Genomic DNA, 13,108 nt, shown 5'->3' with positions numbered 1-13,108 from the left:
ATAGCTGTTGGTAAATTACACATTCCAGTATTTTAGAAAAAGCTGGGACTATGGAGATTGGCCTGTAACTGGAAGGTGAGTCCATATCTCCCTTTTTATATATTGGAATTACTCTAGCCACTTTGAGTTCTTCGGGAGAATATCCTTCAGATATGCATTTATTTATACAGAATGTTAAGGGGTACACAATATAGTCTATTACTTTCTTTAGTAAATTACAGGATATGTCATATATATCTACACTGTCTGAAGATTTCATCCGTTTTACAATGCTTAGGACATGACTAGGTGAGACCTCGGAGAACATAAACATACCTGTGTCTGTTGGTGTTCTGCAAACATTTTTAGAAAGTAACTCTGATGAACTGATATCAGGTTTGATTATAGTATTTCCTACATTTTCAACAGATTTAATAAAGAAATCATTGAATTTTTGGGGACTTATATTAATTTTTTTGCTTCTCACATCTTTAGCAACACCATTTATTAATTTCCATGCAGCTTTGCACTTATCTGTGGAATTATCAATGGTATTGAAATTGTGTGGTTTTTTGGCTTCCACGATGGCTTTTTTATACTCATTCCTGCATTTTATATAGGCTAATCTGGTATGTTCTGTTTTCTGATTGCTACATATATTGTGCAACACCATAACTTGATTTTTCATATTTGATAATTGTTTAGTGAACCATGAATTTTGTCTGTTTGTAGCCCTGTTTGTAAAACCTTTGTCAGTTAATTTGCATTTCTTTATGGGGATGTTGTCATTAAATTGTGTCAGAAGTGTTTTAAAAAATCTCTCAAATAATAGTTTCCCTGACAAATCAGCACTAAGACTATAACTTGTGTCACCATGACATTGGTTGAACCAGTCTCTCTCAGCAAGGGACTTACAGAGCTGAACAATTTTGTCATCTGTGACAGGCCTGGTGATTATAACTTTTGGGACAGGCTTAGGAATATTACTATTATCAATACGGAACCTACTTGTATAGTTTAAAGATACAGAGTCATGATCTGAAAATGGAAACGCTGTAACAGCACGTTTCTTCTGTAGTTTTAAAGTTGACAAAAATATTGTCAAGACATGCTTAACCTCTTGTGGGTATGTTATTGATTGAGTGCAAATTGCACTGTCTTAGAAGGTTTTTCAACTCAGTCACAGTACGTTTATGTGTTGTTATATCAAAATCTGCATTCAGATCTCCACCAATTACTATGTCATAATGCAACCATCTGGTCCCTCTTAGTACATCTAACAGCATGTCCAATTTTTCTAGAAATACATTGATGATACCCTTAGGTGACCTGTAAAGGGATACTATTACTAACTTAAGACTGTCCATAACTATACCAGTGGCTTCAAAGTTCTGTTCCTCACATAAATAATCTAGGTCCAACTTAACAATGGAGCAGCTGAATGACTGATTAATATATATTGCCACACCACCTCTTATATGCAGTTTTCTACAGTAACTATTTGCTACATTATAGTTATCAAGTTTGACAACTGGAAGTACACACTCAGTAACCCAATGTTCACTCAGACGGAAAATATCAAATTTGTTATCTGGTCCAAAACTGTTTACAATAAATTCTTTAGCTATTAGTCCTTGAACATTCAGATAGCAAATTTTAAGATCATAATTGTTGTTTATTTTAGATTGAACATTTTGGTGAGGTGTTATGAAATTTGTTACACTACTTATCTCGTGGGCTTCTTCATCTTGCTGCCTTCCACTAAAAAATCATTTAGACGGACAGGAGGTGCTGTTTTCCGTCTACCCGTAACACTTGATGCTGCTTCTCCTGCTGCAATTCTCATTTCTCCTTTTAGAGGCACTATAGTTACTGTTGCTGGTGAAACTTCTGCTGTTGATGCTACTGTTACTTCCTTTTCCACTGCTGCTACTGATAATGCCACTGGTGACTGTGACGCTTTACATGTTTGCACAGTTGTAATTTTTTCATTGTAGGGTGTATCTGCAGATATTTCTTCCTCATATGCTGTTGGTGCACTTTTCGTTTCTGTTGTCATTGGCAGAAAACCTGTTGCAAGTAGTGCTATTTTTACATAGGCATCCACTCCTGCTGTCTTTATCACCTGGAGAATTTCTTTGGCCAGCACTTTCTTGCTTAGGTTGTTTCTGTGCAGTCCATGTCTAGTAAAATGCTCTCTTACTGAACTCGTTGCTTCAATGAAAGTTGTGTGCACAAAACAACTACAAATCTTCCTGAATTTCCAATTTGTCGTGATGCTTTCTTTGTTTACACACGAGTCTTCCGTTAAGTCATGTCTGTAGGGAATGTTTACAACAAATACCTTCGCCTGTGAAATTTTTCCTAGCGATTCTTTCAGTGTTCTTACAGCAAGAGTGCGCGCGCGCACACACACACACACACACACACACACACACACACACACACACACAGCCAGAGAGAGAGAGAGAGAGAGAGAATCCCAAAATCCCATCGACATAGCCCGAATCCACTAGTCCTACATTCTACAGTGCAATATCAGCATGAGCAGGTAATAATAAGGATAAGTCAGTGGTGGAGAACGGCCTTGCAGTGCTGATAACATCTAAAATGTATGGCACATCTGGTATTCTGAATAAGTAGTTATTCTGTTTGTCCAAAGCTGCACACAGCATTTTCCAGAACTAAGGAATTTTGTGCTGCATAATTAGGTTTACAACAGATTCACAGTCAATGTAATTGTTTGATGATAAGTTAATGAAGCTCACCATGATATTGTAGAAGTCATATACTGTCACAACAACAGATTGTATTTCAGTATTAGGCAAATGATAGAAAATTCATTTCTTGGAGGGAGATACTTTTATTTAATGTAACTCAAAATCAATTTTAGAAAAGAAGCTATTGTAGTAGCAAGTTTTTCTACTGTTGAGGAAGCTACTTAGGAGCTTGTTAAATCCTTCAAACAAGTGTCAAGATTTGTGATGTGTTACAGTCACCAGAAAAACAACTGTTCTACTTTCTAGTGATTAGGTTTGCCTTTTTAAGTTTATTTTTTGTTTGTTTTCTCACACTATTCCTTAGTCAAAGAAAAAGGGAAACGTATAGAAGGAGACACACTAGCCTTAACCATGCAGTGATGACAATTTGTTTCCACAGAACTCCATTATAGTATGCTTTTTCCAGCAGTGCTTAGCATATCCTGAGAGATTTTTCATACACAGTTATCCTACACCATTTTTTTTCAGAAAGATTGACATATTCCAATGTTAAATGCCCGTATCACATCAAAATTAATAATAAATATGACTTGGGGACACCCAGTTACTGAGTAACTCAACAACATGGCTCAAGGGGCTTCAGTCTATGATACATCACATGCATAAGGGTACTGGGATACCACAATTTCTTGAATTCTGGGGATGTAGATTTGGTCTCCAGCAGCCCTCCTCGTTTAATATCATCATCCACCCCCCCCTCCCCCCCACGCACAAAATATACTCAACATTTTTTTCTATACTCTCCCCTCCCCAACTACCTCTCCCACACTTTTTTTCTCAATCTCTTCTGCTTTCCTCTTAGTTCTAATTGGATTATCCATTCCATTTCTCATATCTGTGCAACCACCTGCTAAGAAACTCCGGGTTTCCCAAATCAGAACTGAATCAAGGCTAAAAATTGCCTAAAACCATCAGGACTTAGTGCCACCCATGGAGTATGTGTAACTAATACGGAATGCTACAAACACTGTGAGCAATTCCTTCCGCCTCCTGGACCCCACCCTCTACCTTCAATTGGAAATAAGTGTCACACTGAATATACGAGGGTAATCCCAAAAGTAAGGCCTCCTATTTTTTTTATAAGTGCATAGGCCTGTTTATTTCTACAATGGTTTACACCAGTTTACAGCTGGAACATTTAGCTATTTTTTGACATAATCACCATTTCTGTCGATCCATTTTTGTAGATGCTGTGGCAGTTTTTGTATGCCCATGTCATACCAGCTCGCCACCATGCTGTTCAGAAAGTTATGAACCTCTTCTTTCACCTCGTTGTCGGAGGTGAATCGCTTTCTGGCCAAATGTTCTTTTAACTTCGGGAACAGGTGACAGTCACTGGGCGCCAAGTCAGGACTATAGGGTGGGTGGGTGGGTGATTACGGTCCACTGAAACTGTTGCAGGAGAACAACGGTTTGCAGGGGCGAGCGTTTTCATTGAGAATGTGTACACCCTTGCTCAACATTCCTCTTCTCCGGTTCTGAATTGCCCGACTGAGTTTTTTCAGAGTCTCACAGTACCTGTCAGCATTAATTGTGCTCCCAGTGATTCACCTCTGATGACAAGGTGAAAGAAGAGGTTCATAACTTTCTGAACAGCATGGCGGCGAGCTGGTATGACACTGGTATACAAAAACTGCCACAGCTTCTACAAAAATGCATCGACAGAAATGGTGATTATGTTGAAAAATAGCTAAATGTTCAAGCTGTAAACTGATGTAAACCACTGTAGAAATAAACAGTTCTATGTACTTATAAGAAAATAGCAGACCTTACTTTTGGGATTACCCTCATCCATCACAAAAAGTAACCTTATCAACCGTATATTTTTCAATACATCCAAATGTATATCTAGAAGATCACAACATATTATACATACAGCATCATCTTTCCAAGTGCCAGTTGTATTATGATGGTGGTAGGCAAGTTGTTCATCCCAGTAGCTGGTGACAACAGTTGTTACCAAAGTGCACAAATACAGTAGCAGCAGCAAAATGTCTGGAAAATGATGAAGGCACAACTTCCTTGCATGGAGCCCACACATCTGCGCAACATCACACCTGTAATATGAACACTGAAGTTATCACAAATCACCAATGGTGTTTAAGTCATCAAAATAACTTAATTTTGTCAGCATTTATAAAGCAATGAGTACCTATCTAAGGAGGTTACCCTGTGACATTTTTACTGAAAGGTAAATAATAATATTTTAATTTCACATAGCCACAACAAGCAGTCCATCTAAAGACAAAATAATACATAGATTCTTTTTTTTTACAATCTGTGTGTCACAAGTTTTCAAATATTCAGTTGCATTTGATATAGTTGCTGTCACTCCATTGTCAATTATATGTCATTTAGTTACTTTTGCTGAACCTTGCTCCTTAAACTTTCTGCTTTAATTACAGCCAGTTCCAAGACTTATTCTGTATGCCATGTACCACCATAATCTTCTCTAGTTGGAACTCCAGACAGGTAAAATAGCTTCCGTGCTACTGCAAGCTGTTCACAGCTGCTTGAAATTCTGTCTTAAAACATTCTGGCAAATTTTGAATAACATAACGGTATTCTGGCAATGTCATAAATTTTAACAATAAGATGAAAGACAGAAATGAACAAGAATGAGTGCACTGTTGCACGTACCTGATAATAACAAAGAAAGAAGCCCAAACCTTCCATAAAAATTAGCTTGATCTAAGGGAAATTCTAAATTTGTTATACATACTGGTAATCAAACACAAATCTTAGAATGGAGTGTGCTACAGGGGTGTGAACATTAGAAGGTAGCTGTGTGAAGAATTTTGTGCAGAGAGAGAAGGAGAATATTTTGTCACAGTGCACATGTCCTTTGCATCTCTGAGCCACAGCTCACAGTCTACCCGCTGCCGACTCTGGTAACTGGCAATGCTGGCATGAGCACTACACTCAACCATTGTTCCTACTTTCAACACTCCCTAGTGGAATTTATACACTCAGAAAACTATCTTTCATTCTTCTTAACATACTACTAGTCTTGTTTGCTGTATGCACCCATACTGTACACTACAGTGGCTTAGTAGTCCCACCATATCTAAAAAATATGACAACATACTAAATTTTCTATGTACACCCCAAAGCACTTGCTACAAGCCGACATGGCAGATTAAGGCTACTGACTGGAGTGTCATGTGGTACGCTGCTTCTTACCAGGGCACATCGCCCTACCATCTGCCTCTTATGCACACACCGCCATAGTACCAACGTTTTACAAACAAAACTAAACTATGCCCTCCAGATAGGGAAGAAATAGAAATAAAAAAATGATTTTGGTGTAAAAATAAAGTTTCTTTACTTCACCATATGTCTTGAATGATCAGCAGAAACAGGAATGTATATGTAACTCTTAAGCAATAAATATATCTAAAAAGAAAGATGATGAGACTTACCAAACAAAAGTGCTGGCAGGTCGATAGACACACAAACAAACACAAACATACACACAAAATTCAAGCTTTCGCAACCAACGGTTGCCTCATCAGGAAAGAGGGAAGGAGAGGGAAAGACGAAAGGATTTGGGTTTTAAGGGAGAGGGTAAGGAGTCATTCCAATCCCGGGAGCGGAAAGACTTACCTTAGGGTGAAAAAAGGACAGGTCAACAGTACCTCCATTATGACAGCTGCCACCCATTCCACATCAAACGGTCCCTTCCCTACAGCCTAGGTCTTCGTGGCAAACGAACCTGCTCCAGTCCGGAATCCTTGAACCATTACACCAACAACCTGAAAACAGCTTTTGCATCCCAACTACCCTCCCGACCTGGTACAGAAGCAAATAACCAGAGCCACTTCCTCATCTCCTCAAACCCGGAACCTCCCACAGAACCCCAAAAGTGCCCCACTTGTGACAGGATACTTTCCGGGACTGGATCAGATTCTGAATATGGCTCTCCAGCAGGGATACGACTTCCTCAAATCCTGCCCTGAAATGAGATCCATCCTTCATGAAATCCTCCCCACTCCACCTAGAGTGTCTTTCCGCCGTCCACCTAACCTTCGTAACCTCTTAGTTCATCCCTATGAAATCCCCAAACCACCTTCCCTACCCTCTGGCTCCTACCCTTGTAACCGCCCCCGGTGTAAAACCTGTCCCTTGCACCCTCCCACCACCACCTATTCCAGTCCTGTAACCCGGAAGGTGTACACGATCAAAGGCAGAGCCACGTGTGAAAGCACCCACGTGATTTACCAACTGACCTGCCTACACTGTGAAGCGTTCTATGTGGGAATGATCAGCAACAAACTGTCCATTTGCATGAATGGACACAGGCAGACAGTGTTTGTTGGTAATGAGGATCACCCTGTGGCTATACATGCCTTGGTGCACGGCCAGCACATCTTGGCACAGTGTTACACCGTCCGGGTTATCTGGATACTTCCCACTAACACCAACCTGTCAGAACTCCGGAGATGGGAACTTGCCCTTCAGCATATCCTCTCTTCTCGCTAACCGCCAGGCCTCAATCTCCGCTAATTTCTAATTTCAATTTGCCGCCGCTCATACCTCACCTGTCTTTCAACAACATCTTTGCCTCTGTACTTCCGCCTCGACTGACATCTCTGCCCAAACTCTTTGCCTTTACAAATGTCTGCTTGTGTCTGTGTATATGCGGATGGATATGTGTGTGTGTGCGAATGTTACCTGTCCTTTTTTCCCCCTAAGGTAAGTCTTTCCGCTCCCGGGATTGGAATGACTCCTTACCCTCTCCCTTAAAACCCAAATCCTTTCGTCTTTCCCTCTCCTTCCCTCTTTCCTGATGAGGCAACCGTTGGTTGCGAAAGCTTGAATTTTGTGTGTATGTTTGTGTTTGTTTCTGTGTCTATCGACCTGCCAGCGCTTTTGTTTGGTAAGTCTCATCATCTTTCTTTTTAGATATATTTTTCCCACGTGGAATGTTTCCCTCTATTATATTCATATCATTAATTTGAATCCAACAATTACGTTTCTTAAGCAATAAAGATGGACATGGCAAGATGGGTGATTGAAATTTAGAGAACCGACATTTGAAGCCAAACGATTCTACTGCCGCCAACATATGTTGCGAATAAAGACCATGAAGTTAAGATACAAGAAATTAGGGCTTATACGGAGGCATATAGATAACCTTTTTTCCCCCTCAATCTATTTGCGAGTGGAACTGGACAGGAAATGACTAGTAGTGGTACAGGGTACCCTTCACCACACATTGATTGTACAATAGCTTGTGGAGCATCTATATAGGTGTAAATGTAGATTCTTGAGAAGGCCCAAAAGATGACGTCATAAAATCCTATCATTTGGATACTTTATCAATAATGGAACTTCATTAAAAGTTGTAAGGTTTTGGCTACATTTATGGCAGTTGAGCAACATGAGCAGAAGAAAGGAAAGGACAATGTGGATAGAAGATGGAGTAATGGAAAAATAGGAAACAAAAAAGAAGTGGGATTGAAGTTGTTACACTCTTCACTCTCCTTGTTGACCAATATGAAAAAAAGACACACAAGCAGATAAATAAAAATAACAACAATGTACACACCTGAACGGCATAATATGTAAAATAAGTGAAAGGCAACGAGTGACCTATAGATGACTGATGTGTTGCGAATGGAAACATGCACAAGTCTCGGCGTGGCTATGGGCATGTGCCTTTGAGTGTCTATGTAGTTGTGTGTGTGAATGCATGTACTTCTTCTAAAGAAACAGCAAAAGACAGTAAAAATAGTTTTCTGTTGTGTGTTTCCTTCTGTCTCGGGTTCTTCGGCTGACATTCGTCTGATGATTTTAATGACATTTCGCCAGCACGAGTGGCTGGCATTGTCGAAGTTTCACCCTCCATTGCCGGTGGTGGACTGGAGCCAAGCTCGCAGCCGCAGACTATATGTACCTGGCGCGCCAACATCCGAGGGCTTCACCGCGGTCATTTCCGGTGCGGTTCTCCTCTTGCTACCTGTGACGATCATTCGCTGCAGTAAGGGAAGCCAGGATCCGTTTACCTTGAGGCTTTCCCCTTTCTTGTTGAAGCTGTTCCTGTGTTTGTGTATTTTTACAGCTTCTCTAAACAAGTGGGTGTGATAGTGCTTCTCTACAGCCAGAACTTCCGTGTCGGAGAATTTTATTACAGGGTCGGTCTCACTCAGTGCATGCTCTGCCACGGCCTATTGTTTAAAGAAGCTGTAGAAATACACAAACATGGGAACAGCTTCAACAAGAAAGAGGAAAGCCTTAAGGTAAACAGATCCTGGCTTCCCGTACTGCAGAGAACGACTGTTGCACCTAGTGCCACTAGGTGGTTGCAAAGAAATACAGTAAGTGGCTGAAGAGAGAGAGTGGACAATAGCAATCTGTACACAAATCCAAAAAGACAAACAGAGAAAAATTCAGTTGTGAAGCCAAGAAGTGTCAACAGGGTGCAAATTAAGCCTGAATAGCCAACTGAAAGAATAACCAGGAGCAGGTATGTCACCGCATGTGAATAGCAATGTCAGTGATCAGAAGGTGTTCGATGTGTCAAGATAACTGACTGAGGAAAGCAAGCACACTTTTCTCATTGTCTCCAGGCGGTCTTGCCAACTGATGCAGTGTCCGCACCCCTCATGGTCTGGCTGTGTAACTGTACAACTCCGATGGCCAATGCCAATGCATTCATCTCTATACTGATATCTGAATCTGGCAATGAGACTAAACTTCTCACCCTGATTTACATCGCACCAATGTGCAGTTTTATGTCATATATGAGTAGTAATCCATTGCAATGATGAAAATATCAAAACATAATCGTGGAATAAGACATATGCAGTAACTAATAAAAGAACTATCTGAAATTACACAGAAAGCAAACTAAATAATCACAAAAAAAATGAAAATTAGACCAGCTGATGCAGCAACAGAACTTTTGGACTTGCTAATATTCAATTTTCTTTTGCAGCGAAATCTACCACACATATATGACAGCAATCATTCTGTCATTTTTATCCTTAGTTTGACTGCCACCTGATTAATGAAGCTCAAATTCCTATCACTGACATACCTTACAATCTGTTTAGAGACACTCTTAAGTGATGCAAATTGGTACTCTTGATGATTGCTCCAGTTATGTAACAATAGGAAATTACTTGTTGTAGTCGTTGGTTTTTTCTAATTATTTTAATTAGTAACATTCAGCTAAGAACAGTTGCTTCGTCAAACCATAAAGTAAATAGCTTTGTGGTAGACTGCACTCATTTCTAATAGTTAGATGACACATCAACTTACAAAATCAACATGAGAGTCAATGTTCAAACCAGTTATTCATTGGTGGATGAGTTGAAATTAACAGAAGTATTATTCAATAGCAAAAGAAGCCACTCGAAGGTCAGAAATTCCTCCTGACGATTACACCTTCGTAATTCTATAAAAATGTTCTTGTAACATAAAAGGTGTCATTAGTATGAAACTATTAGAACTAAATTTGTAGAAATGAAATGAACTGCTGCACACTCCACAGAAACAAGTGCTTAATTTATATTAGCAAATTTCCACCTCAATCTATGGTGTAGGTTCCAATCAGAACACCTGAACACAACTTTTAAATACACTTTAATCCAATATGCAAGTTACAAATTTGGGAATATGACACCATAAGGTACGATTTTGGTATTCTAAAGTCTGCCTTCTACAAGGAAGCCATATATTTTCATTACTTCCTGGAACCAAAGGGTCATGACTAAGGCTTTATTCTTTGTCCACCATAACTGCTTTCAGTGTGAGTACATATCAGAACATCATGGATTGTGGAGTGCCAGGAATTGTGTGGTGAACAACTGAAGCCTAGCCACTGTTTCATGTGATACACACTTCAAGCAGGTTTTTGTTGCCCAAAATGATAATGAATGCAGCCCATGTTTGTGAGAAGATGGGTGATGACTAGGAACTGATGGAAACTGCCCAAGATGGTTTTCTTGATTTGGGAGCAAGAGAGAAGCTATGGCCAACATGGGCAGCTCCCACAACAGATTAGCTTATACGAATTCAATAATAAGGGTCCAATAAAGAGTTTAAAAGAATCAGAGTGTCTGTGCTGTCCTCTTAACAGGAATGATTGAAATTCATTTTCTCAATCCAGCCACTGACTTTTGCAGTTACTCAATGCCAATTCAGAACAGAGATCCATCAGTTCATCAGTGTGTTGCATCTTCATTTTTTGCTCCTTTTCAAATATTACTGATTTCACTGTCAACAGATATTGATATACTGCTGATTTATTTTTCACTTCTTTCTGTGTCACATTCCTACACATTCTTCTCCTTAGTTCTTACTTAGCCTCCAAAATAAAAATCTACCATTTCACACAGATATAAGTTTCACACTACTGTTGGTGTCTCAACCTGCTTATTCGAATTCTTGCCATTTGCATTTGGTTTGTGGAAAACTAGAACTAACAGCAAATACAAAATCTAGCTACAGTTAATTACATGTACACATCATTATAATAAACAATAATGAAATTGTTCTTACCTATCAAGTGACGAAATAACACAAACCACAGTAAGAAAATAAAACATTGATTGTACAGGTCTTGAAAAGTTGTCATATACATTAATAAATTCTTCTATTTCTACTCTGTTCCATCCAATGCTCACAACCTGCAACAGAGAATATATTGCTGCAACCACAGACTTACATAAAAATTGAAAACACAGGCTACTGCTGCTCATTGATCAGATGGCAACTGATTTCCTGCTCCTGTATTGTGCAAGTTGGCAGTTGGCACATCCCAAGAATCTATTTAAAAAGTGCAGCTTAACTTCCTTTATATATCATGAGATAGCAAGGTGTTACTTTGATGACTCTGCTCCAGGTATATTACTATACAATACAGTCACATATCAAGTGAAGTTTTACTGAAGCTGAAATTTAATACAGAAGCCCATGCTCACAGCAAGAAGAAGAATATCTCTGTTGAAGAAATATAAAATTCAAATCAAAGCTCACAATTTGGTTGTGGGTATTAGAATTTTGCTACAGTATTTTCTTTTTAAATTCACAAGTACCTAGGATGCATATATTGCAGCAATAATAGACAGAGCACTCTTCAATGTTGGGTCCTAAAACACTGATCTTCATTTCTTTTAATATCTTAATGTTAAAAAAAAAAAAACCTCTCACAAGACTATGGTAACCTAAATGCTACCATGAACCTCTACCTTGCTTTTAGCTAAATAAGTCAACAACTTTACTTTGGAGATTAAAGTGCTCTCTAGAAGTGGTATACTCTTCACTTTCTCCAGCCTGTCAATGAGTCTATCCAACTATAACTGGCATACTTTTCTTTGTTTTTTAGGCTCCTCAGTCTTGAAAGGCAGAAATTACAACACTTTAGAAAAATAATGCATTTGGCAATTCTACAATGTGCTGTCAAAATAAAAGTCAAAGTTACCACAGTTTACATTGCTCATCCACTTCAGTACTACGTTTCAAGTACTTTTTTTATACATAAGTTTTATGAAGCAATTCTAGTTCTGTGGTTTTCGAATTTTTCCTGAAATAGATCATATACGGTATGAAGAAGTCTTTGATGAAAGGCTGGATCACTGGGCACAATGCACAATACTTCTACAACACACCACATGTTCTCAATGATAACTTGGTCTGTTACTATTGAAATATTATGCACACATGGTTTGATTACCTGTCCTCTCACATGAGGAGCTCAGCACAAAGTTAATGGTTTCTCACTGAAGCAACCAATGCCAGCTCCTGCAGTTTCAGTTTTGATTACTTGAAAGATTGCAATTTATGATGCCAGGTTTTACTCAGCAGGTGCACAGTATGAAGCAGAAGATCTGAGTTCCATTTGTTATTGACAATATTATATGAAGACACTCCTCCTATACTTATAGCCCTGTTATGAGAAGAGATGCAGAGGGATGCTTCTTGCATTCCCTTCTACACTCCGCACATAGATGTTTCTAAGGCTTGTGGCTTATAACTGAAGATAAGGGCAATGTGGTGCAACCCTGCATCACCATTCCCTCAACATTCCAACAACATTTTCACTCCCATATATTATCGTGAAAATGTCTGCTTTAGCCAACAGGATGTGGATGAACTTTATTGACTGAAGCTCCAAAAAACACTGCAGCCTGAATCTTGAGTGTGATCATAAAAACATTTTATTGTATGTGGCTTACATCTAATTGGAAAAACAGTAAGAATTTGTCTTAGATTAAGAAAAATTAAATCAGAATTTACTAGTGTGTTTCAGACCCAAAGAAAGGTTTAAAATTACAAGATGCACGAGGAAACCTATGGGGCGCTTCCATGTCATCAGAGGCAGAGAACTCCATGCCTGCAAA

General features: G+C 39.1%; 1 protein-coding gene across 5 annotated transcripts in view; it reads right to left on the bottom strand.

The window, feature by feature from the left end:
- LOC126174752 (transmembrane protein 237-like) overlaps positions 1–13,108 on the bottom strand; it is a 76,687-nt gene that overhangs the window by 54,699 nt on the left and 8,880 nt on the right. For all 5 annotated transcript variants that reach the window (XM_049921079.1, XM_049921077.1, XM_049921076.1 and 2 more), the window contains exons 3-4: positions 11,268–11,395; positions 4,636–4,816 (exon numbers count right to left, since the gene is read on the bottom strand). In XM_049921079.1, coding sequence (XP_049777036.1) covers positions 4,636–4,816; positions 11,268–11,395 — 309 coding nt within the window. The remainder of the gene's footprint in view (positions 1–4,635; positions 4,817–11,267; positions 11,396–13,108) is intronic.

The sequence above is a fragment of the Schistocerca cancellata genome, chromosome 3, assembly GCF_023864275.1.
Source record: "Schistocerca cancellata isolate TAMUIC-IGC-003103 chromosome 3, iqSchCanc2.1, whole genome shotgun sequence".
NCBI lineage: Eukaryota > Metazoa > Arthropoda > Insecta > Orthoptera > Acrididae > Schistocerca > Schistocerca cancellata.
This window is presented reverse-complemented; position numbering and strand designations above follow the sequence as displayed.